The sequence below is a fragment of the Amblyomma mixtum genome, chromosome 9 (assembly GCF_055824585.1).
Source record: "Amblyomma mixtum isolate Tamu chromosome 9, ASM5582458v1, whole genome shotgun sequence".
Taxonomy (NCBI): Eukaryota; Metazoa; Arthropoda; class Arachnida; order Ixodida; family Ixodidae; genus Amblyomma; species Amblyomma mixtum.
The window spans coordinates 54,961,633-54,987,513 of NC_143020.1; the positions used below are offsets into that span (position 1 = coordinate 54,961,633).

At 45.9% G+C, this 25,881-nt stretch overlaps 2 protein-coding genes across 2 annotated transcripts; both read right to left on the bottom strand.

Moving 5' to 3' along the window:
- Window positions 1-629: 629 nt before the first annotated feature.
- On the bottom strand, window positions 630-2,723 carry LOC149329089 (large neutral amino acids transporter small subunit 2-like). Its single transcript, XM_089559169.1, has 4 exons — window positions 2,654-2,723; window positions 2,294-2,461; window positions 1,765-1,866; window positions 630-676 (listed from the first exon to the last, which is right to left on the bottom strand). The coding sequence occupies exons 1-4, from the start codon at window positions 2,703-2,705 to the stop codon at window positions 630-632; spliced, it is 369 nt and encodes a 122-aa protein (XP_089415295.1). The 5' UTR covers window positions 2,706-2,723.
- A 12,588-nt stretch (window positions 2,724-15,311) lies between these two features.
- On the bottom strand, window positions 15,312-24,485 carry LOC149329090 (Y+L amino acid transporter 2-like). The gene is made up of 7 exons (XM_089562113.1): window positions 24,163-24,485; window positions 23,291-23,374; window positions 22,394-22,495; window positions 19,550-19,807; window positions 18,258-18,383; window positions 16,192-16,288; window positions 15,312-16,071 (listed from the first exon to the last, which is right to left on the bottom strand). The coding sequence occupies exons 1-7, from the start codon at window positions 24,212-24,214 to the stop codon at window positions 15,312-15,314; spliced, it is 1,479 nt and encodes a 492-aa protein (XP_089418239.1). The 5' UTR covers window positions 24,215-24,485.
- Between the last annotated feature and the right edge of the window lie 1,396 nt (window positions 24,486-25,881).

Below are 25,881 nucleotides of genomic sequence, written 5' to 3' on the forward strand. Positions count from 1 at the left end.
ATGCAGTACTTTTTTAAACCACGCTGCTGTCGGCACAGAACCTCAGGATTTTTAAGTTACTGGCGTGAGCATGAGATGAAGCGAACTGAAATAACTGCTATTGTATAACGCGAAAAAATATAACGTGAGAAAATCTTCCAACCTCTCCACCTTCGTGCTTGGGAAAGAGAAGTGTCTTAAGGACGCGGTTCATGTGACGATTCCTTAAAGCGTATGCTGTCCGCATGGCTAATACATAACCGTATGAGAAATGTGTAGCCTATACGCACTATGCGAACTACATATGCATAAAGCTGAAATAAATGCCGATTCTGTACTACTTCATACCGATGATATAACAATAATCGGGAAACTTTCCGGCACCCAGACAGCAGCAACGCGAATAGAACATGAAAAGCGCGACATTTCGGTACATTCATAACACCGTCCTGACTACGTCGTCCCACAGTCCTATATCCGTAGCTCGTATGGCAAGAACTGGAGCAGAGGTTTCCTGATAATACTTCGGCGCTTTCAGCGTGATCGAAAAAAGAACCACTGTTAACTTTAAGCTAAAGGAGCCCCTTAGAGAAGCGAACATGATAATGTACGCTCAAACTTTTTTGCTCAAGACAGATGCCAGCTGTTCCCTACAGCACCACGGCCACTTTCCGCACTATCAGTATTGTCGCGGCGTCTGTAAATATATTTTACAGACCCACACCGAATTTTTTGCGCTAGCAAGTGAAAGTGAAGTGAATTTTTTCGAGAAATAAAGTAGTTATTCAACACCGCATAAAAATACCAACAGAGCTAACACGTGAAACTGAAGAGTAAGATTGGAGTGACCGAAAGGATTTTCAGCATTTGTTTATACAGGAGGGAGGGGGGGGGGGGGGGGCAATTTATTACTGGATCATTTGTAGATTTGTGGCGGCAGTTGTGTGGCTCACGCAGCGTCATCTACTAGAGCTATGCATAAAGGGTATGGCTAAATATTGCTACAGGGTTCAGACCCTCCGATTGGCACTCATCCCGCTTACCAGCTGGAGTATGCACCAACAGGCCGCTTTGAGAGCCGCCTAACACATAAGAGTTCCTGCTATGTTAGTAAAACCCAATATACGAAATTTTTAAGACAGTAAAAAACAACCGGACGGTTTACACCTTCCAGTTGAAAACGCCTAGGAGCAATACAGCATTCCTTATCGCTTTCCTCCGACGAAGTGTTCAACAGCAAAAAAAAAATTCCTTCTATATGAGTCAAGTTTCAGGGCCTTCCCACAAGGTATAACAGATATGTAATAACGAAGCAATTAGTAATTAGAGCCACCTAATTGCGGATACCGCTACAAAGAAAAAATTAGAAATTTCCTAGAAACATCACAGTTGGAAAATTTGACCCGGTTCCAGGGTCGAAACCGGGACCACCGCCTGTGCGGGGCAGACGATGTATAGCTTTTCCTTTGAAGCCGCTTAGATGTGTTGGAATAAATGATAATGACCAATTACTCCCTCCTAATTATGTGCCACGGCATGGCGGTTCGTATCGTTCCCACTGCTCATTTTGCCTTCACGATGAGAGCCTGAAACATCGCCTTCATATCCTAGAGGCTCTTGGCATTTATCGGCCGACGAGAGGGAAATAACTGATCACTGGGCACCAGAAAAAACCTATGTTCAATATTTTACTATACAAACTGTTTCGTTTCATAAAACAGACATTACTTCTGTAAATATGAGTCGCAAGGTTGAAGAAGCACTGAAATAACTGCTGCATCTTACCGCACAGTGATAATATTCCACTCGAGATCCAGATCAAAAGCGCCATACCGACGGAGCCGGAGCTGCGGAATATTGAACTAGGCGTCACGAATATGCCGGAGCCTGCGAGGTGGAACAGTTAAAAGTTAGCGCGCACACCAGGATAACAATAGCGCGATCATCAAGCCTCTTGCATCGTTCCAGTTGCAACAGACCTCCACATCGGGCTTTTTAGTGATTCATAAACGAGCGCAATTCAGTATCATGTTGTATGTAGTCATTGCCTTCTTATTGTGCATTAATAATTCTGAAAAATTTATAGCGCTTAGCACATTAGAGTCAGGAGCGATGAATGCCAAAGAAATTCGAAATTCTTCTCCCGTAGCAACTATACAGGAATTGTAGAGCTTTGCTTCCTTAAATGGCAGCGTTCTTGCTTTATGCAGATCCGACTCATCCTGGAATATGTCTACTACGGCTAAGAAAAATTACCATTTTCACCTTGTGTGCATTTTAAATCGCCGCTGAGTGCAGTTGAAGATGCACGTACCGATCACGCTTCCAACGAGTAGAGCCGTGCCACCAACCCAACTCAGTTCTCTCTTCAATCGAATTCCATCATCGCTCTTAGGACTGGCTTCTCGTTCAGCTTCATGTTCTGACACAGCTGTTTTCGCTGTCTTCGACATACTTGGGGTGTCGCCCTGGGTGTGTGCTTCTTCAACGGCGCCACAATTGTGAGAAAAACGAGTGACTGGTATCACTGTAAACACAAATACGCATATATGGGAGTAAAAAGAAGTAAACTGTGCTCTAAAGCACATCATTTTATAAAAGGAAGAACTTAGAGGACAACTTACTCTTTCTTTACACCTTTCCGTTTAGAGCGTGAGTCAACAGGGTTACGCACCAAAAAGTTGAGGTGGTGCTGGCTGTGACATTCCGGCGGGCTTGAAGGTCATGTGATGGTTGCACCTTTGGAGTCATGTACGGCGGGCTCCCGTATAGAGCTTAGTGGCTTTCACACTTAGGTCTTGTACTCGATGCGATTGAAACCTTCCATAGCAACGGCAACGGTGGGTTGTTTTGAACTTGTTTGAGGCTTCTTTTTTAAACACAGATGGAGTGCTACTAGAAAGCTGCGGTGAATTTGAAAAGGACAAAAAAAATCGCATGATTGTGTTGCACTTGTTTGGGGAGTGTTTTTTGGACGCAGAGAGAGTGCTGCTAGAAAACTCCGGCTGATTTTGAAAGAGACAAAAAACTTTGCATGTGCTTTTTTTTTACCCAACAGTGCCGTGTATTTCTGCTATGAAGCTGGTGTTGTGAACCCTTTGCGAAAGTCAACACACGCACAGCTGTGCCACTGGAGCTGCTAGGTTTTCACGTGCTTATTGTTTTCTGCGCAGAACGAGAGACCATGATATGCGATAGGGCAGGATGCCAGGGCTAACACCCACAAATCCCCAGACAAAACCCACAGTGTTGGTGCGTCCGAGTAGTGAGGAACACTCCATCCAGAGCATACATTCATTGATACCATAGCTAGTCGCAGTAGAAATACATGTGCCTGTCAACAGCACACTTTATGCCATGGAGTTTTTTTGGTTGAAGCCCTTTCGTCTGAACATTCTTTCTATATACCAGGACTTCTGTATACGGTCACACATCAGCAAAAAAACGCCCAAGCAGCGTGTTAAACCGGCTTCCTTCCACACCCACTCTACGCACTTCTGGTCTTTAGCGTTAGACCTGTCATTTTTTTTCCATAGCTCGCTGCGTAGTCCTTAACTCAAGCTGAACCCTCTTTGTTAGCCTCCATGTTTCTGTCCCATAGATGAGTACCGGTAAGATAGAACTCTTGTCTACTATTTCTCTTGAGGGATACTGGCAAACTGCCATTCATGATCTGAGAAAATTTGCCCTATGCGCTCCACCCCATTTTTATTCTTCCGGTTATTTCCCCCTCGTGATCCGGATCAGCGGTGACAAACTGCTCTATGTAACCATAAGTCCTTACCATTTCCTGCACCTAGCTACCAATTGTTACCTGCTGTTTCCTTGTTAGACTGTTGAACATTCCTGACTGATACCTTACCTGAAACCGGACTGACAGTCGACTAAGAATTGATGTTTCGGCACAAATTGAAGGAATCCCTTTTATGGTTATCGAAAGCTTTCAAAACCACAGGAGTGTTGATAGGTGGCGATAATTGCACATATCCGTTTTATTGGCCTTTTACGTCATCAATATTCGTGCAACATGTACCTCGAACGATAAGAGCGCCTGGAATAGGCACTGCTGTAAAATATGCGCAAGGCGCAAAAGTTATGTGCTCGCATAACTTTGTAGTTGGGAGCAAAATATAAACTGTGATCAAATTTTAGGTGATGCAAGTGACGCACGATGAACTAGAGAGTTTTTTGGCCACTAGGTGCAAGGAATTTATTTAAGCAACGCAGTCAACACTGTTTCTATACTACCGAGTTTATTAGATATCAAGGGGAGTGGTAAGAAAAACTGCCCGTACAATGTAAAGAGGAAGGAGTAAAACTAGAGAAAGCTGCTGTTTAGCGCATTCCCTAAGGGAGTTCGTTGGAGGTCATCTCTTATCAGTGTATTCGTGTTTAAAGTCGTATAGACGGGCCAGCAGCATTTAGAGCAGCGAGAACATCGTGTTGCTAAAAGGTAACAAAAAAAATTAGAACGCCATGCATAGTGCTCTGAATTACCATACCCAAAACCTACCAGAGTGGAAGATTTGCTCTTCACATAATGAGAAGTTATTATTAAAAAAAATTATCGTACTTCTAAACAAAGCGATTATGTCCAAAATCTGTAGCCTGGTAGTTGTAAAAAATCACGCTTTGTGCAGCGGAGCATATACTACGATTTATGCACAATGATGAAGTGAAAAGTGGCCGCCACGCTCGAGCCCAAAGACTAAAAATATTGCAAAAAAAATTATGGCGATTGGCGTTATTCGAAATACGAATTCGTGGTTATGCTCGGTTACTGATAATATTGCTATGTGAATAAAGTGGCATACCTAGAATATTGTGTGTGTGAGTGTTTGAATGACATGGATGAAGCACAGTTTGTACATGACAGAATGTTTATTACAGTTGTACTAGAATGCTTTTCAAGTTATGAGAGGATAACTAGTGTGTGCGTGTGTGTGTGTGTGTGTGTGTGTGTGTGTGTGTGTGTGTGTGTGTGTGTGTGTGTGTGTGTGTGTGTGTGTGTGTGTGTGTGTGCGCGCGCACACACACGCACACACACACACACACACACGCACACACGCACGCACTACACCATGGCAGGTTTTTTAGTGTCTTCGCCCAACTTATGGCACATACAAACATTATTTTAATACGTTAGAAAGTCACAAGTTGCGAGATGCCTCCCAGCCTTCCTTAGGTACAATGTCAGACACCCAGTGCCATTACGGCCACAGTACTGATTCACAGTACTCACAGGCCAGAGTACTGATGCCGCAAAAAATATACCTGACTTTTAGCCCGTGCCATTCGTTTTCATATAAAATCAGATTTCAGTCGAATCTTGCGTCTGGAGCAGATTTATTAACTGGGGTTAACACGAATTACTGGCCCAAACTGCCTTCTTGATGCAATGCCTGTCCATCGGACAAAGCTGAAGACAATGACGGAGTATTAGTGGATGCATTTTGCTTATTCCAGACGGGTGCATTCACTGAACTGACGAGGTGAAAGCTGTTTCAGGAACCTTTAGTCATGGCGCTGCTTAATGAGAGGTCAAGCTTGAAAAGTGTGCTTTAAAGGGACACTGAGGAGAGCTCTATTAATATATTTTTATAGCAAAATCCGATAGTTCGGCATTTCATGGCTTTGTTGCCACTTGGCCGGCAGCGAAAGATGCATTTATTTATAAGAAATTTGGATTCGAAGTTGAAATAGTTTTTCCCGCCGCTCTGATTCAAACTTGGGATTCTGCTATGACGACACAGAACTAAGTGACGTGAAACATGACATTCACATGACGTAACACAGACTCCGTGATTTCTGGCGGCCAGCAGTGCGGCCCAGCAGCAGCCGAAAAGAAAGCTACCGCCGGCCGCACGTTGAAGGCATCTATCGGCTATTGCGGCCGTCGCTTCGTTTACATTTGCACCGGCGTTTTGCCAGCGTTACAATGGATCCCGTTCTCGAAGTCGTCAACGAAGTTCTCGCAAATAGACGCCTTTAGCATACCGTGTACCTTGTTACCGTTAGCGGAATACCGGGAGCCCCCATACCGCTGAGAGCAAGCGCTGATTGGTCCCGGCGCTGCAGGAGCGCGCGTAGGATGGATGGATGGATGGATGGATGGATGGATAGGAGCGCCCCCTTTGAAACGGGGTGGTGGCAATTGCCACCATACTCAGCTTTTCTTTATTTATTATTTTTTTTGTTTACTGTGTTGGCAATTCTCATTAAGATTCTCCATCAACTTTGCCTACGGTTTCCTACTATTCTAACCTTATGCCACATCTCTGCTTTTCAACCACCAATCCTCCAATCGCTTTTTGCTGACTTCCACTGCAGATTTATTTACATGACCATTGTTATCTTTAAACCCTAGGGCCTCAGAAAGAGTGACTGTGCCTGCATCGACATCCGGATGGATACCATCACATTTGATTATGAGGTGTTCAATTGTTTCCACAGATCTACCACACACTGCACATGTGTCATCTTCTTCGTTAAATTTCTTTTTGTAGCTGCGCGTTCTAAGACACCCTGATCTAGCTTCAAAAAGTAGGGCACTGCCTCTTGAGTTATCATAGAAAAATTCTTTCCTGATCTGCCTTTTCCAGAATCGATATAGTTCTACACTATGTTTCTTTTCCATTGAATTCATCCAATTTTTAACTTCCGCGTTTTTAACCTGTCGTTTAATGCTCTTTCTTTCTCCGTCCTCATGACCGGCATACTTACTGGTTAGTTTTCTAGTTCTTTTCGGCCACTGTGAGTCAACGTTCTTTCTGTATAAATATTTAAATACCTTAGCTGCCCATCTGTTATCGTCCAATTTCCTCAGGCGTTCTTCATATAGTATTTTACTCTTAGCTTCCCGTGCCTCAAACGATGCCCAGCCCATATCCCCTTGTACTGCCTCGTTTGTGGTTTTGCCGTGGGCACCTAGTGCTAATCTTCCAACAGCTCTCTGATTTACGTCTAATCTCGACTGAACTTCTGCCCTTAAGCACAGAACCGCATTGCCGAAAGTAAGTCCCGGCACCATTATTCCTTTCCAAATACCTCTTAGTACTTCATATTTGTTGTACCCCCATAATGCCCTATGTTTCATTATCCCGGCGTCTCTTCGTCTTCGTAGCTATCGGGTACGTGGCGCCATCTGGCGACGTCAAGGAGATTTGCGCATGCATTTGCTGCGCCTCAGTGATTCGTAGCTTCTCCTGCCCTAGTGTTGCTAGAACTATTGGTTCTAGCAACACTGTTTTGTCCTATGACGCCATGAAGCTTGTACTTGCGAGTTTGGCCTGTGGCGGCGATACCTGTATTTTGGTTCTTGCTCTTTTCTATGTTACAGGAGCTTTGTTGTCAGTATGAATGGCGTTTTTGTAATCAGGAGCTGGTATTCTGTCGATGCAAGTCAACTTCAATTTCTCCTCAGTGTCCTTTAAAAGAGAGTCTAAAAAAACAGGCTACCAAGTACACGGCATACTGGCGCATTTTTATCAAGCGTTACCCACAATAATAGAGTAGTGCCTGAAGCCTCCTTTGAAGTCAAAATAATTGTTATGTTGATAAAGGAATCTTTTCGCAGTGAAGAAACAAAGGCAGATAAATTTTGCATAGACACGGAAGTATTGCTCAGCAAATGAGAATGAACGTGACAAAAAAAGTTTGTATGTGAGAAATAAACTGCTGTGCAAAAGTTTTAATAGTACAACCCCTTTCGAGAAGTTTATGAATATAATGGCGGCCGGTTTAGCATGCAAAGTACAAAATACTGTGGGAAAGCTCAGTTTTTTGCTCGTGGACACCACCGCAACGTATCTGAAAGCGCGATTGAGCAGTCCCTTGACCGTGGAGCCAGTAGTGACGTCTTCAGCTCTTTAGTCGTCAATGCCCATGTACCCCGGCGGCCTACACTCCTGTTTCGCGTTTCTGCAGCAGTGTTGCCAATCTCAACGCGTATTGCTCTAGTGCCATGTTTCTGCCACAGCTTAGTCCACGCCAACGCATGCAGCGCACACCTGTCTGTCACTACCGATACGTAGCTCAAAGCGCCACTATTAGTTTGATAGTAGCAATAGTTAAAGAAGACAATGTGCAATGCACAGTGCGAGAGTGTGTTGCAGTTTAATACGAGGCGTGTTCGGCTCCGGCGATAGCTTAGTGCTTCGCGCAGTGGCCGGCGAAGCTGATCCGTCTGCGCCACCGCGGCTTCGAATCTTCGCCGCAGATATTTATGTTTGCTTATTTATTTGATTCACTTGATACAAACCGACAAACATAGCAAACCCACAAAAATCGCAACACCTTGCTTGGGATTTGAACGCATGAATTGTGCTTTCGCACTAATAACCGCCTGTACGCTGTACGTCCTGTCGCGTTTGTTCTCTCTTGTTGTCCCCGTTTCGTTCGTGCTGTGACAGATTTTTGCATTATGTACGCTTCCACTCCGCAATCATACTAACAGAGGCAGCGTTTAACACCACCTGCTAACCAGATCTTACCCAGCTGGCAAAACACAGGGTCTACTAACCTGCCAACAACGACCTTTAAAGATCAGTGACCCTAACCAATACCGTAATAGCTGCCACTGACATCGCCATGAGACTCTCTGACTGTGCAATTTCAGCAGCATCTTTGAGATGAGGGCGCTTGGAAGTACAAAGAACAACCAGCGCGCTTACCACTCTATAAGGTGAGATTCAGCGAAAGCATTTGCCAACCCGCCGCGGTGGCTCAGTGGTTATGGTGCTCGGCTGCTGACCCGAAAGACGCGGATTCGATCCCGGCCGCGGTGATTGAATTTCTTTGGAGGAGAAATTCTAGAGACCCGTGTACTGTGCGATGTCAGTGCACGTTAAAGAACCCCAGGGGGTCGAAATTTCCGGAGCCCTCCGCTACGGCGTCTCTCATAGCCTTAGTCGCTTTGGGACGTTAAACCCCATAAACCAAACCAAAGCATTTGCCTTGGTGAACAGAATACTCCTCATTCAATTATGGTCATATTCATCTCTTGTAATAAAGTCCGTTTGGCGTCACTACGGTCTCATTTGTGACTTAACTCTGTTTGAACCCATGTGCGAGATGTGTTGATGGACGTCATGCGTGACGCCACTGCATGCTGAGCAATCAGCGTGAAACGGTGTTTCGCCAACGCCAACATTGCAGAAACGGCAAGCCTCACCTCACAGCTTTCTATCGATGTAAATCAATCCCTTTAAACACACTTCACCGTAAGCATTCTTGCCAAACAGTGGTGGTGTTGCTGAGGGTTACCAAAAATGGACAAAAGAAAATTACGCTTTCCAAACCGAGCCTTCCCCCTCCCAGCCGTTTACTAAACCCGCTGAAACAGAAATGCGAGCCTGCTACGGAAATATCAGTCACCATGACTCGTACTAAAGCGAACGTCCGTCGAAAGCATCAGCAACGCTATGCGCCAGCTGTACTCGGCTTGCGGCAAGCAGACCTCACGGCAACAGAAGGATTTTACTCGTGGAAAGTTGAAGCCTACCATGGCCCTTGTTGTAACCTCGCTCGTAGCGTGCTCGGCGATAAAATGCCATCTGCGGACGCGCGCACTTGCTCCCTGGCACAGAGGCGCAAAGCCTCCAAACATGGAGGCAAGGCTTGACAGACACAGACAGACAGACAGACATACACAGACTAGCTGGCTGGTTGCCAGACGGAATTCCGGCTGGCTGCCTGGCTGGCTGCCAGGCTGACTGCCGAACTGCCAGGGAGGCAGGCTGCCAGGCAAGCAAAAGAGTACGACGGCACAAGGCGTTGTGCTACCGGTGTTCTTTCTCGTCCCTTGTTCCTGCGCTCTTTTTCCTCCTTAAGTAGGAAGTGCCATCTTGGCCAAGTCTCCTCCTTGAGGCAGGCAGGTAGGTAGGTTCAGCTCGCCAATGCGCCACTGATCTAGTGTAAGGGCGCAGTTTTCTTGCTGGCCCTGCAAACCTCCGCAGGTTGCATTTTATCTCTGGAAAGCATGCGGCAGTGCGTGCTATGAGCGAGGTTTTAACATCGCCCATCGTGGGCTGCGTCCTTCCCAGCGAATAAAACGCTACTGTGAAATCATTTCTTTTTTTTTTATATACCGAAAACAGCACAGAGAGAGCGCCCTACGCTGCTGCTGCTTGCCAGTTGTGTTGGCTTTTGGCCGATTTATGTCTATTGATATCTGCGTCCCAGGCGTGTGGCTCTAGTTCGAGCTGCTTCTGTTTGAATAAATTTAGACGAACACTGTGCATACCCTGATTTAGAGAAACACACTGAATACATTGGCTACACAGAAAAAAATAAATCCGCCGAGTCTACGTAGACTCAGATGCGATTACAACGCAGAGTCTATGTGAAAACTTGTTTGCGTCCATCCCTCCAATCCAAGCCGCCGTGGTGCCTCAGTGGTTATGGCGCTTGGCTGGTGACCCCAAAAACGCGGGTTCAATCCTTGCCGCGGCAGTCGAATTTCGATGCAGACAAAATTCTAGAGGCCAGTGTTCTGTGCGATGTCAGTGCACGTTAAAGAACCCCGTGTGGTCGAAATTTCCGGAGCAATCGCTACGGCGTCCCTCATTGCTTGAGTCGCTTTGTGACATTAAAGCCCGGATAAAACATAACCCATAAATCCTAAACCACCCCTCCAATCCGCCTATATATTACCTTTTATAGGAACAAAATGTTTAACTCAAATCAGCGGGCTAATGTTTGTCTACCCTAGATCCCCGCTTTCTCGCCCTCCCTTTGCGGTGCAGTTGCTAAGCATCCAATATTGATGACCAAATGTTTAGGGGAATCCCCCAAGGTGGAGTAGATTTGTAATAAGGGAGTAATTACTCATTGACGTCCACCCAAGCGCAGCCATACGGCTACAAAGGAAAGCTATACAGCTTTCTCAGAAACTTCGTAGTTAAAGAAAAATTCGTCCTGGCACGGGGTTCGAACCCGGGACCACCGCTTCACCGGAGCAGTCGCTCTACCAATTGACCTAACCGGGACGGCAAGCTTGTGGTAGGGCGAGGACGAATTGATCAATAACTCGAAGTGGGAGAAGTGTTGACCAAATGTTTAGGGGAATCCCCCAAGGTGGAGTATATTTGTAATAAGGGAGTAATTACTCATTGACGTCCACCCAAGCACAGCCATACGGCTACAAAGGAAAGCTATACAGCCTTCTCAGAAACTTCGTAGTTAAAGAAAAATTCGTCCTGGCCCGGGGTTCGAACCCGGGACCACCGCTTTACTGCAGCAGTCACTCTACCAATTGAGCTAACCGGGACGGCAAGCTTATGGTAGGGCGAGAGCGAATTGATCAATAACTCGAAGTGGGAGCAGTGTTGACCAAATGTTTAGGGGAATCCCCCAAGGTGGAGTAGATTTGTAATAAGGGAGTAATTACTCATTGGCGTCCACCCAAGCGCAGCCATACGGCTACAAAGGAAAGCTATACACCTTTCTCAGAAACTTCGTAGTTAAAGAAAAATTCGTCCTGGCACGGGGTTCGAACCCCGGACCACCGCTTCACCGGAGCAGTCGCTCTACCAATTGACCTAACCGGGACGACAAGCTTGTGGTAGGGCGAGAGCGAATTGATCAATAACTCGAAGTGGGAGAAGTGTTGACCAAATGTTTAGGGGAATCCCCCAAGGTGGAGTATATTTGTAATAAGGGAGTAATTACTCATTGACGTCCACCCAAGCACAGCCATACGGCTACAAAGGAAAGCTATACAGCTTTCTCAGAAACTTCGTAGTTAAAGAAAAATTCGTCCGGGCCCGGGGTTCGAACCCGGGACCACCGCTTTACTGCAGCAGTCACTCTACCAATTGAGCTAACCGGGACGGCAAGCTTATGGTAGGGCGAGAGCGAATTGATCAATAACTCGAAGTGGGAGCAGTGTTGACCAAATGTTTAGGGGAATCCCCCAAGGTGGAGTAGATTTGTAATAAAGGAGTAATTACTCATTGGCGTCCACCCAAGCGCAGCCATACGGCTACAAAGGAAAGCTATACAGCTTTCTCAGAAACTTCGTAGTTAAAGAAAAATTCGTCCTGGCACGGGGTTCGAACCCGGGACCACCGCTTCACCGGAGCAGTCGCTCTACCAATTGACCTAACCGGGACGGCAAGCTTGTGGTAGGGCGAGGGCGAATTGATCAATAACTCGAAGTGGGAGAAGTGTTGACCAAATGTTTAGGGGAATCCCCCAAGGTGGAGTATATTTGTAATAAGGGAGTAATTACTCATTGACGTCCACCCAAGCACAGCCATACGGCTACAAAGGAAAGCTACACAGCTTTCTCAGAAACTTCGTAGTTAAAGAAAAATTCGTCCTGGCCCGGGGTTCGAACCCGGGACCACCGCTTTACTGCAGCAGTCACTCTACCAATTGAGCTAACCGGGACGGCAAGCTTATGGTAGGGCGAGAGCGAATTGATCAATAACTCGAAGTGGGAGCAGTGTTGACCAAATGCTTAGGGGAATCCCCCAAGGTGGAGTAGATTTGTAATAAAGGAGTAATTACTCATTGACATCCACCCAAGCGCCGCCGCAATTTTTCTTTAACTACGAAGTTTCTGAGAAAGCTGTATAGCTTTCCTTTATAGCCGTATGGCTGTGCTTGGGGGGACTTCAATGAGTAATTACTCCCTTATTACATCCCATATTGAGTTGTGTTCGGAGATGTAACCGTAAAAACGCGACGAAGAAAGCGAAGCACAACAAGGTGGCTAAAGTTGGAGAGAGCTCTGATTGGTGGAAAGGCGTACTGACGCCATAGGGCAGGACCGCAGCACTCAAGAGTCCGTGAACCACAATGCTGTTCTTAACTCAATTCTTCTTATAATCTTGAAATTTCTATCCTGAAGGAAGGGCTGAAGGTTGCAAGTGAAAACATTGCTCATGGGACAGTTTGAAGCTCGATAGGAGGGTACGGATATAACGTAACCTACTGGTGACAGCAGCATGGAGGTTTCATTGCAGCATTTGGTTTGTTTTGGGGTACATTTTAAGGCGGAAGCCTTTAATGCCTCATCGTTGTAAGCAGGAGCTGTCGACAAGAAATGTCACGCTTTTCAGTTGGTCGAAACGGTCGTAACGTCACAGTGCGCGAATTTCAAACGGGGCCAATTGTACTTTGGCTACTAACCATGCAACCAATTAAAGGGATCGTATAGTGATGCTCCAAGTAAGTTTGAGTTTAGTTAATTGCTTACTAAACCAATTAGTCCAATTAACCTTTCTAGTCAGACCAGATAAATAAATAAAACCGAGTAAGACATTGGCCGAGCTTGGGAATCGAACCCAGGTCTCCGGAGTGCGAGTAGAGCACGCTACCACTCCGCTATGCCAGCTCGATGGTTTGGAATGAACAAAGGTGCGTCTAGTGAATACGGTGTCTTCGCTCACTCCCATCTTCCTCCCTTCCCTTAAGGCGAAGTTCAGGTGTGCACCGAGATATGTGAGACAGATACATTTCCTTTCGTCAAAAAACAATTTACTGACGAGCAAGGCGTATTTGTCCGCGTTTCAGATTGCTCCAACTTGTCGTGATGTCACCACGCGCGAATTTTGACGGGTGTCCACCGAAATATGTGAGACAGTTACTCCGCAACTTTCTTCCGTCAAATACAATTTTCGACTAGTGCTACTGAGATATGCGAGACAGTTAATGCGTATTTCCTTTCCTCAAATACAATTTTCATTTTCTTCATTATCTCCCCTCTTTCTTCTTTCACTCTATTTCCTCCCTTCCTGTACAGTGAGGCTCAGGTGTCCACCGAGACGACAGAGAATTACTGCGCCATTTACTTTCCTTAAAAAGCGTTGCGTTCAAAGGGCAAGGCATCGCGCCGAACGGGTGGTGGCGTTCAATGGACTCCGTGGCAGCGCTACAACACGCTGTCGCGTTCCACTCCTAAAGGCGAAGCTTAAGCGTCATTAATTGGCCGTTAATTAATGCACCAACAAAATGTGAAGTGAACAATCGCGTAGCAGAATGCAGCACTCAGGCTTTCGCCTTTCAGCACGTTAGCCGCTAAAGCTCCTCGTAATTTTTATTAGTGAAACAGGCTAAGAAGCATCCGAACAACTTTCTTGTGAGCCCAGATACCGCGAACAAGCTTTCTTCTTTATGCGACCGCTTTTTTTACGGTGTTTTCGTTCATTACAATGTGAATAATTCATCGTCCAATGAGAACAAGGCATTCCTGTCCATCTCTTGCGGTTTTTTGACATTGCATGTATGATCAATAAATCCTTCCGCCTTGTTATGATTCGTGCACAGCCTGAGAAGGAGTCGAGTGGCTAGATGTTTAATACTAGTGGTTTCTATATTTCTGGTACCTATGGCAAGGTTTTTGTGCGTATGGGGGGGGGGGAGGGGGGGGGGGTGTATGACACAAAATTATACACAACACGACGCTTAAAGAAAACAGTAGCGTACTGACTATTTCTAAGCATCATCGCAGTCGCTGACCACATTTCACTGAAATTACTGTTAAACTATGCGTTGCCGTGCTTCAACACTAGCTTATTTTTCGATCTAACTATTATGAGTGAGAGCGGTGGGCTTTGCCCTTACATGAATCTTGACACTTAGTTGTAAATTTCGAGCCTCCGCTGACACTCGCCTATGCGGTGATTTGCCGATGCTATTGCCTACGCTAATACGCCTGCCTTTCACTTCTCACAACAGCCGTTACATTCATCTTGGACAACTGATAAATAATACTTCCTGTTGTGCTGAAAACTGACCACATTTCACTGAAATTACTGTTAAACTATGCGTTGCCGTGCTTCAACACTAGCTTATTTTTCGACCTAACTATTATGAGTGAGAGCGGTGGGCTTTGCCCTTACATGAATCTTGACACTTAGTTGTAAATTTCGAGCCTCCGCTGACACTCGCCTATGCGGTGATTTGCCGATGCTATTGCCTACGCTAAGACGCCTGCCTTTCACTTCTCACAACAGCCGTTACATTCATCTTGGACAACTGATAAATAATACTTCCTGTTGTGCTGAAAACTTCAAACTCATATTATAGTGGATAACGCGAGATATAGCTCATCGTGAAGCTTTGCTTCCTGCCTGTGTAGGTTATAGCACTACCCGTTCCGGTTTCCGCATGTTGGAGAAGCCAAGCTTTCCCTGTCTTAAGATCATAAACTTTGGATAATTTACTAGGCATTGTAAACTAACCGCGCTGCAATTACGACAGGCTCACTGGCAAAAGCGCGCATGATGTGCGCGAGGGTTTACCCGTTCGTTCTTCTTTCTGCGTCCGTAGTAAATTTATCGCTGATACATTCGCAATTACACCCACTCTGATTTATCGAGCGTTCAAATGTCAGTCCGACCGGCGCACGGTAGACAAAGCAGTAACTTCTGCATGAACTTGTACACCGTCGTCGCCACACGGGATGTCCGGAGGGCTTTAAACGCGCCGTACGCAGGCAGACCTAGAAGGACGCATCCCAGAGTCACTTGATAGACGGCAGCCTCTGCTCCGCTAAAAAACGGAGCGGCCGCAATTGCTAGCAGCACTGCAATGTTCACAACTACGATGATGGTCGGCACTCTTACGGGCCGTGCAGCGTGCTTCATCGTCACTCGCAGCCTCAGAAGCGCGAACATCACCAGTACGTTCACCGCAGTGAACCCTGTCATTCCCACTTTTGCGAGGAATCCTACTGGTCCTACTACTGTGAACACCATGGCGATCGAACACCTCCAGGCGATTGAGAAGAGTGGCAATGATGACCGGGTCGTGATGAGTGAGAAGACCGCAGGTAAGTGGTTTTTGCGGGCCGCGGCCATGAGTAAGCGGGTGTTGCTGAAGAAGGTGGCGCTCATGGTTCCGAAGGTGCAGATGCAGACAATCAGGGGCACCAGAACCTCGCCAGTGACGCCCCACGTTTCCCGGGCAAAGGTTAGCGCAGTGGCATCGGTAGCGGCCAGGGTTTGGGGTTCCAGGACAGCAAAGTAGGCCACATTCGTGAGGACATGCAACCCAGTGACCAAGAACAGACCTCCCATTACAGACCATGGTATTATTCTTGCTGGGTTGGACATTTCTTCAGTCATGCAGCAGATCATGCCGCTGCATTTGTGAGTAATGGAGAAAGTACAGCCGATTGAGAAATTTCTAGCAATTCGCATTTTAAATTTGGTTACCTCTTCAAATAAAGAAAATTGCAAAGATGAAGCTGTATGCCCTTACCCTCCAGATCCTGTGAAACTCGCCACCACAAACGCTTCCAATAATTTTCCAGATGGTCTCTTCGTGTCGAAGGAAAACTTGTTCAGCACAGTTGGTGCTAGAAGGAGGAGAGAACGTATAAAAATAACAGATGTGAAAATTAGGCGCTTACCTCAGGTGCGTTTTAATGAGAATTTCTGTGGTTTTCATGATATTATCGGGGCCTCAGGTGGGGAACATGTCTTGTGAAAGAATGCAAAACTTACCACTAATAAAATATGGAAGCTGTTCCTACCCGGCGCTTTTTCTGTACACCAAATAGGATTTATCGTCCAGTCATGTTGTTGCTGGAGAATGTAAAACAGCGTGAGCCAATTCTGTTTCTAATAATTAACAAGGGACTACGAGCCAAAAAAAAAATATGCATTTCTATGCTTGCCACTAGAGGCATTCAGTGCTTGTTTGAAGGCTCCAACTGGGTTTAAAGGAAGAGCCACCCTACTAAAATCTGCCGCGAATTTATACACGCGGAACAATCTTGCTGACTCACGAAAGCCGGCCCGCCGGCTCAGTCAGAAGCCGTTTCTTGTCAATCGTACTGCACTGAAAGCTCATAAATTTTCGCGTATTGTTTATAGAGATCCTCTTCGCTTTAAACATAAAAATTTAAGGACCCCGGCCAGAGTTCGCTGACATATTTACTTTCTCCAACAGCTGTTGTCTTCCCTTCAACGCATACAAGGTTATGTCACGTGTTCATTCTCGTTCTGGAATGGCTTTGGACAGCCCGCACTTTTTCGGCATGATCGAACGGAGTTGGAGCACAGTTAGGCTCTCTGCATCTGTACAATGTGCCGGTGCTACGCACCCACTTGACGTGCATTTGTAAAAATTCACCTGGCCAGAAACAGAAATTGATGCGTGGGAATAGCAATGGCTCTGTCAAAGCCCCAAAAAATTGCTTGCCTCATATTATTTATTAATGATCTTAGAGTGCATGCCCATCGCTCGCAGAAACTGTAAAGTTCACAAGGTTAGTTTTTGCTCAACAAAGAAAGGCTGATTAACACCTTTTGGCGTCATTGTCTTTTTAGAGATGCGAATGGTAGTTCCTTCTTTCGTCTACGAAAAGTATCGGACACCGACGGTGCGAAAGGAGACGGTCTCCGTAGCTCCGAGCCAACCCATAAAATTGGATTTATTCTTCATGCACCAAGTGGATATAAAAGTTTCTCTAGCATCTACTAGTCACGTTTTCGGTGTGATATCCACATCTATATTGCGACAGCAAGACATATCTTGTTGTTAGCACCTTATTTAGGAAGGTTATTCGCACTTTCCAATTTATGTTTTTAAAAACATCAATTAAGTAGTACTCAACTGGTCGATGCTTTTTTTTTTTTTTCATGTAAAACGCTCAGGATATGTTGCCATTAATTGGCGCAGTCAGCCGGTTTTTAGCTTTAAAACAAACCTTCGCGTCACTCTGCAGCCACATGAACATACATGGAGTGTTTTTGGGGCTTCCATAGTATACATAATGCATCTTTTTCAATGAGCAAATAATCGTCATTCCCTGTGAAGCGTCTTCTGGACAGCGTTTGGCTGTTAGTGTACAGGTTGTCTTTGGGCTGTCTGTGTCTAGAGGGCTCTGCAAGCTACAAAACATCAATTGAATTTCATCGATTGCCTACTTTGATCATGTGGTAAGTATAGCATGAGCCCTTAAACACGGCGGCTGTTTTGGTGGTGTAGAAAACAAACGCCAGTGTTTGCCAGCGGTGTGGGACATTGTACATAAGGGTTCAGAAAGATGGCAAGCTTCACTGAGAGAGTAAAAAAGAGATTTAATGATCATGGTTAAGAAAAAAATATAATTTATCATCAATAGAAAGGAAACCAAAAACATGCGCGACCTAACGAATGAGATGTAGATCTCTTCAGGGTACGGGCGTTTCTCTAGCATTGAAGGAATGAATGCCTAACGCCGACATTGAACCTGGGTGGCTTGGTGCTCAAGGTGCATTAGGGATGCAATTATTCACTTCACCAGCGATATAAGGGGAGAAGGGAGAGCGTATACTTGCCTTTAATGCACCATACCAGACCGGTAGCAATGATAGAAAGAAGCACCCCAAGCTTCACCATGAACAAGATATTTTGTATTCTTAAGGACATTTTCAGCGAAAATGTGTTGACTGCAGCCGCCAGTTCTGAAAAAGAAAACATATAACAAGTGCTATCGCAACTTCTAATAGGCTGCTTAGCCATTACAAGGGCCCTTGCTGCACCAAGGACTCTTAATGCGATATGCGTAGAGCTCAAGTAAAAAAGCCAGCAGGGATAAAAAGACGGCACAAATGACCGTGTGTTCTGTGCTACGTTCTGTACATCAGCTTCTATTAACTTTATCCCAATGCCATACAACAAATAACGAGCTCCATCAACCACCCGAAAAGCAAGTATTTTGGCCCTTAAGCGCGGTACGCACTTGATAAGCGTGTGAGAAGAACGTTCAGATACTGACATATGAGGGCGTTAGCGAGTCTCAGTCTCTGTATGCAGGTCGCCGGCGTTTCTTACTTCGAATATTGGCAGGTAAAAGGCCGCTATAAGGGCCGTTAGAACGCATATTCTGCGTTTCTCATATCTGTAGTGTCTTTTTTTGTCTGTTGTAGAAGAAAACCACGAAGAATAAGGACGATAACATTAAAAGAACTCAGATGGATAGAGGTAGTTTCCCGTTGTGAAAGTTTTCACTGCAAGGTTTGGAGTTTCTTATAAAGTGTCCCTTTAGGGGTGTTTGATAAAGGTTGACTCGACGCATATGTCTATGCACAGGACGGCTCGATGCTCATGTTGTTGTTAGCGGACATGAATTATTGGGCTCAGTGATGCCATGTGGACATTTTCTCGGCAGAAAAGGACGCACTTATTGTTGAGAAAATTATTTTTAAACATATTCCCGCCGCTGCATATAAACTACTGACGTGACAAAATGCTCCATGATCAGTGTTTCTAAATGAATAGCGATGTATGTTATGATGAATTTTAATTGTAGGGCTGGAACAGTCCACTTGGCTGCAGTCGCAAGGGCAAGCTGTTCAAAACCCTTGGTTAATTTATTCACTCGAGGTCGTGAGCAGAAGTTGAGCGCCTATTATGCACCTTTGATGATGAAGCCAGTGAGTTGGAGCGATTTGTGCGTGCTCTTACGCCAACACGTGATAACTTCTGCAACAGCGGATAAATTTGCAAGGAGCGCAAACTACCCATATGAATATCTCTGAGCTCAATATGAGTGAAACAAATACTTTTCATTTGTGGTGTTAGAAAATATACTGAACCGCGCCGCCTACTATACTATTATAAAACTTACGAATGACCACCACCGTCACCAACGCAGTCACTTCATGCGGTGGTGTGCAAGTTCCGTAGGCAAAGCTCAAGGCATATGCCGTAAATGTCCGTCCGTGTATCGTTGTAGATATAGGCTCCAGAACGAGAAAGCACCAGGCGACCAGGAAGGAGAGGAGATCCCCCGTCCTCCCCAATGACTGGACGCCAACGCTTAAGTATTCGTAAGGCCCCCCAGCGGATGGAAGCATGGCACCCAATTCGGCGTAGCAAAGGCCATCTGTGAAACGAAAGAGGAAAGCACAGAAACTGAACACTGTCAGATGTCTCTGCCCGCGCCTCCAATGAGCGCCGTTCTTGTTCTCTTTATTGGCAGCTTTCATTCTTATACATGTATCAAGGATGTCGACACAACCGCAGCTATCATGATAAACAGTAAGAAATTACCATTTTCTCGCGCTGTGTTCATTATTACATTAACCCTAGCAGCAACTCTAGGGCACCTAATCCCTCTGCGTCGTGCTCCACCACCGATGGGACAATTTTATATTTTCAGGGGTGAAGCGTTACACAGCAGTGAGCCTCCGACGAAGCCATCCTACTGGAACCGACAATAGATAGTAGTAGTAGTACAAGATCTTTATTCGGCCATAATTTACAGGCCGAGCATGTCGACCGCCTGGGCGACCAGAAGTCGCTGTTCTTCCTCCCCTTCAGCGCCAAGCCAGTCGAGCCAGGGGGTGATGGATAAAGAAGGTGAGGGGTAGGAACCCGACTGCTGAGCAGCCGGGCAATAGAAGAGGCAATGGGCCAGGTCCGCATAGATACAGGGGCAGTTGGGACAGGAACGGTCTGATCGATAGCGATAGAGAAAGAGGCGAGACGGGGTGATAACTACATTCATTTGGATGCGCCAAAGAAGGCGAGCCTCCGGCACCGTGAGCGATGGATAAGGGGGGGGGGGGGAGGGTAAAGGCGTTTTTCTAGGCGGAGCTCGAGGTAGACCTCTTTTATGGTGCGGCGAAGGGTGAGTCTCCCACCGTGAGTTCCAATTAGTATTCGTACGGCTCAACAGGAATACATGACGTGACCCACCGGCGAAATACAACGCAGTGTCATGCTAACGCTTTACATTCAGCGGAAACCTTCCCCGTGCTGCCATGCGCACTTTGCTCATGTCTATGCCCTTGAGTTCAGTCTAAGACGCGCGTACTTCGCGGCATACTGGGCGCAATAGCGATGAGTAGTGTCTCTGCCCCATTGCTTCCCATGTGTGTCAAGGTGCTCAAAAGACCTCGGCTACGTTGTGGTTAGCTTGACGTAGATTTTGATATAGGAGAGGTATATTCGGCAGCTTGCGGTAGGGGGGATTTCACTCGAGTAGAGTAGCCTACTTCACGTAGTTATTAGTCACTCAGTGAAGATAAGCTCGTTACTGTTTCGGATATTAAGTGGCATTATTTGAAGGAGCCTCAGCAAGCGGCGCCAAGCATTTACGAACTGTACAACTTAGCATTCAGGGCCGTACAAAAATAACCATTTCCAGTGCTCAGCGTTTGCAAGCGGTGTTTCTTCTAAAATGTTCTGCACTTTTAAAAAATAGCCTCTTGGAGTTACAAAAGTACTTTCTTCGATAAAGCGTTGTCAGCAGTGTAGCACATCCGGGAGTTGGAATGGGAGTTCCCGAAGCCCTCTTGAATAGTACTAATTTATAGGGTTTTTCGGAGATACCGGTGGTATAGCTACTTTTTGTAGTTGAGTTTCTTAAACTTCGTTTAAATTCGGCGTTGATCTCGTTTCATGAGTTCTTTTATTCACATTGTTCAGATTGCCTGCGAGCCGATATTTGCTGCCCGATCATTCTGCCCTGCTGCGGGCCACTATGCATTGGTCTATCTTTTTTGCGCGAATTGCGTTTAATACGCATTCACTCTCCGTCTATAGTTTTCTGCCGCTGATAGAAAATACTTTTATACATCCTGTTTTTTTTTTCAGACACGGACGCTGTTACAAGGGATGTGAGTTCCTAATACACAGGCAGAAAACATGTGAGATGCACGATGCTATCAGCATTTTGTAAACTGTTTATTTATGGTATTGGTGTCTGACAGCGTGAAGGATGCCTGACGCAGTCTGTTATAAATGAAAATGGTTTAAGAAGAAAATACTAAAAAAAACATTGTCGTATAACCAGGATATAATGTTGTGGAGTTCAATGTACAGAAGCTGTTCTTAGGTTGTTGAAGAAAGAACGGTGTTGTGCATTGCTCCAAATAGATATCGATCAATTGGTTTTATTTTACATGCACCGAAACCAGAGCAAATGAGAGCTTTTACATCTTGCATATAGCGGAGTTCCATACCCTCCATGCCAGGATAGCAGCTGAAAAGTATAGTCCCTATGCGACCGCTAGTGGTAGTGTAACAAAGATAGTATATGTTGTTCCTTCAATGAAGATCTCAAGTTCAGTGCGGCCGCAATTCGTAATGCAGCAATAATAACTCACTGGCCAGTGCTTTCACTGTTACAAGGGGACTGGGACCTTAAGATATAATTGTCACGTTGGTTCCCCTTGACAGTTTAGTTTGAAGCGTTAAAACAGTTATCGCAGAAAGTGCAGCATATGCGGCACCTTGTTTTCAAACAACAGCACGGAAGTCTATAAACCCGGGCAGTTCGTCAGGCCCAAATATGTCGGCTTCTGAGCTTTGTATGGCATACCTCATGCGGTTACTCCAACACAACGCAGAAGACATCAGCGCTCACACACTGAGTCTGTTCATGCACGTGTAAGACTGGCATATGGATGAAATAATCTTCGCTACAATGATGCAATAGAGATTAAGCAATTGTTGCACAACTTACGGATTAGAGATGCGACTCCGGCTGCGAGCCACATGATAAGATCAACGCCCACGGACCCAGCGTCTTTAAAAACAATGCTCGGTGTTATGAAGATCCCAGCACCTGCAATATTTTACAACCGCAGCAAACAAAATGACGCAAGTTCAGACAGCAGTATTATATAACTGTTCCTTCCCACAGCTGTCACACAATCGCGACAGCTATTTACGACAATTTGAACTATTGTGGGCGTTGCCGGTTTAAAAAATTCGTTTTAAGGACCGTGAGGACAGCGACAAAACGTTCAAAGCTTTTACGAGTTGCTTGACAAATTGAAGGCAGACATTACGGCAGCTCGTTTATAGTACGCTGTGATATCGTTCTTACGAGGATTTATTAATGATATCCCCCCAAAAAAGTAAAAAAATAAAACATATCATATCAGAGGCCGCCGCAGTGAAAGTGGTTATGGTGCTCGGCTGCTGACCCGAAAGACGCGGGTTCGATCCCGGCCGCGGCGGTTGAATTTCTTTGGAGGAGAAATTCTAGGGGCCCGTGTACTGTGCGATGTGAGTGCGCGTTAAAGAACCCCAGGTAGTCGAAATTTCGGGAGCCCTCCACTACGGCGTCTCTCATAGCCTTAGTCGCTTTGGGACGCTAAACCCCATAAACCACCCAAAGCAACCAACCATCATATCAGAGGTATGGCGTTGGAAGCACTGCAGGCGCCCAACCTAAGTGGCCATGTTTGTTTATTGAAAAGAGGATTTAAATAAACAGACGGCCCGACAAAATTAGGCCACTGGCATTAATTTCAGTACAGCTTAAAATTAAGAAGAAACTAAGCTTTGGTTGTAGTGCCGGCGAGTGCTTCGTAATTTGCATCAGTAAGTCTAGTGAGGAGACGAGGAAGCTTACCTATGGAGCTGCCGACTACTAGAGATATGGCGTTAAAAAGTCCCATGTCCCTCCTGAGGCGGCCATGGGTTGTACTTGTACCCACTAGAAGTGAATAAAGCAGGCGTGATTCTTTTTTGCTAAACGTAGTATATGTACAGTTCACTGCACTATGAATGGGAAGGAAGTTTGGCCACTCAGTTCAACTGAATATTTGCTTAAGACACGCACACTTACTTGTGTTTTCTTAGTTTTCTTTTGAAGTACAATATCCAAAATTCACTGTGAACGTTAGTACGAAAAAGACGAAAAAATTGCTATGTGTGAGAACTCTTTGTTTCTCTTCATATTGGATGGACCTCAACCTTAAGCTGCTCTGTCAGTGCAGCTTAAGGAGGAAGATTACTTTGTGACACTACACAATAGATAACACAAAGTTGATAGTATACAGAAAGCGTGCTGATAAACTTCCACCTGCAAAACAAGAAAAACATTCCCGCGATTGTCGAACATATAATGCGCACATGTGAAAGGCTACAAGTTATTGCTTGGAACTTCGAAGTTTAAACAACAGGAGTGGTTGGCATGCAATACTTTCAAAATATCTCACTATGCTCTAGGGTTTCTACCAAAAATAGCTGTGCCAGTACAGTGTACCAAGATGTAATGAAATTTCAGCTTTCGGACACCCCCCAAAATTCTCGCCTTGCGCTAAAAATATTCATAGCAAGAATTCAAGGGTCCGCAGAACAAAAGTTGTAAACAATACCGGGTGGTTAATCGCACCATGACAGCTCTATCTGCTACGTTCGCCATTTTAATAACCCAGAGATTAGGGCACTGTTTGAAAAGGGGTTGTATATTAGGCAAAATATGAGGAATGTTGAACTCACCACTTTCTTCTTCCATCATTGGTGATAGCTGACTTTGTTGGCATAGATGCATTTCCACGACAGGCTCTAGGTGAAGTTATTCCCTCCGAAACATCCCGTTTAGTCAAACGTTTGTAGACGTAGTCTGATGATTCGCCATACAACTACGAATTCCCCACTAACAAGCACACGTCAGATCCTTCATATGTAATTTCAAGCGCTGTACGTTGTTCCTTGATCGCTTTCACTAAACCTCACTTCTCTTTGCTGCCTCTTTGGGTTAATGCAAAATGGGCTTTCGAAAAAAACCAACATTCCGCGCTCGCTAAAAACAATAAAGGCCTTTCCAGCACACATCCACCTTGTCTGCTACCGCGCAGCAGCTGGCAAGGCTGTATAATCTATTCCTGGTGCCCATGTTCGGAAATGCACAGCAAGGTTTGTGCTGGAAATCCTCCCAGCGGCACGAATTTTTGTGCCGCCGAGGCGCATGCTTTTTTAGCAGGTGTTCAGCTTGACGTTAAGCGGATGCCGTAGGGTTAACTAGTAATGCGCAGCTTTTTTCAGAACATCGCGTATGTGTTTTATAAGAAAAAGACTCAGTAAGCCATGCCTACTATTCCTTTTTGAGCTCGCAGTTTACTAAAGTCACTGGAACTCTGAAAGTACCGCAACCAGCGGGCGGCGCGCAGGCAACATTGGGGTGTTGTTGCCAGAGGTGGTCCAGCGCGGCGAGCGCGTCGTCTGCTAGGCGAAGAAAGTCTCCCTTGCGGCGGCGTTGTTCATCGCTTTTGCGCAAAAATTAATTAAAGTATTCATGATTGAGAGCTTAGATGAGGTGAGGGTTTCGAAAACCTTGAAAGCGTTGCACGACAGCTGCGCAACCTCTCGTATTCTTGAGCCCATGGGTGTGAGCTAACAACGCAAGAAGCAGGCTTGTCCTATCACTTCCGCGAGAGGCTCGCAAATGCATGTTTTCGGGATATAACAAAACGTTTAGTAAATAGGTTCACTTGGAAGTCTGCTGCGTATAAAACGTTCCCTTAACGCTTACTATTTCCTGCCGCCTGTTCTTCCCTCCGTGTGGTCAGTAGCCGGTCGGAGGCTTCTGGGAGGCAGTTGGGCGACCCTAAAGTCGACGAGCTCTGCGAAATCTCGTAAAGCAACGTCTACGAAGACATTTATAGCCGTCACACTCACACAGACACACGACGCACAGAGACACGCACACGCACGCACACAGACAGACACACGCGGTGCACAAAGACACGCGCGCACACAGATACGCACGCAGACACACGCACTGACAGAGACACGCATACACAGACACACGCACGCACGCAGACACACGCGGTGCACAGATACGCACGCAGACACACGCACTGACAGAGACACGCATACACAGACACACGCACGCACACAGACACACGCGGTGCACAGATACGCACGCAGATACACGCACTGACAGACACGCATACACAGACACACGCACGCACACAGACACACGCGGTGCACAGATACGCACGCAGACACATGCACTGACAGACACGCATACACAGACACACGCACGCACACAGACAAACGCGCGCGCAGCACACTGCGCGCACACAGAGACACGCACACGCACGCATACATACGCTCAGATAGAGGCACAGACACGCGCGCGCACACTCACACAGACACACGCACGCACACAGACAGACACACGCACACAGATGCGATACTGAACGTGCTACTTCG

What these genes read in the sequence shown, in the direction of transcription:
- LOC149329089 (XM_089559169.1), bottom strand. Translation starts at nt 2,705, where the DNA reads ATGACCTTCAAGCCCGCCGGAATGTCACAGCCAGCACCACCTCAACTT. An exon ending in ACTCGTTGGAAGCGTGATCG is followed by an intron (nt 1,867 to 2,293) that starts GTACGTGCATCT and finishes TCCACCTCGCAG; the next exon opens with GCTCCGGCATATTCGTGACG. An exon ending in TGGAATATTATCACTGTGCG is followed by an intron (nt 677 to 1,764) that starts GTAAGATGCAGC and finishes ATATATTTACAG; the next exon opens with ACGCCGCGACAATACTGATA.
- LOC149329090 (XM_089562113.1), bottom strand. Translation starts at nt 24,214, where the DNA reads ATGCATCTATGCCAACAAAGTCAGCTATCACCAATGATGGAAGAAGAA. An exon ending in AGTAGTCGGCAGCTCCATAG is followed by an intron (nt 22,496 to 23,290) that starts GTAAGCTTCCTC and finishes AAAATATTGCAG; the next exon opens with GTGCTGGGATCTTCATAACA. An exon ending in GGTGACGGTGGTGGTCATTC is followed by an intron (nt 18,384 to 19,549) that starts GTAAGTTTTATA and finishes TTTCTTTTTCAG; the next exon opens with AACTGGCGGCTGCAGTCAAC.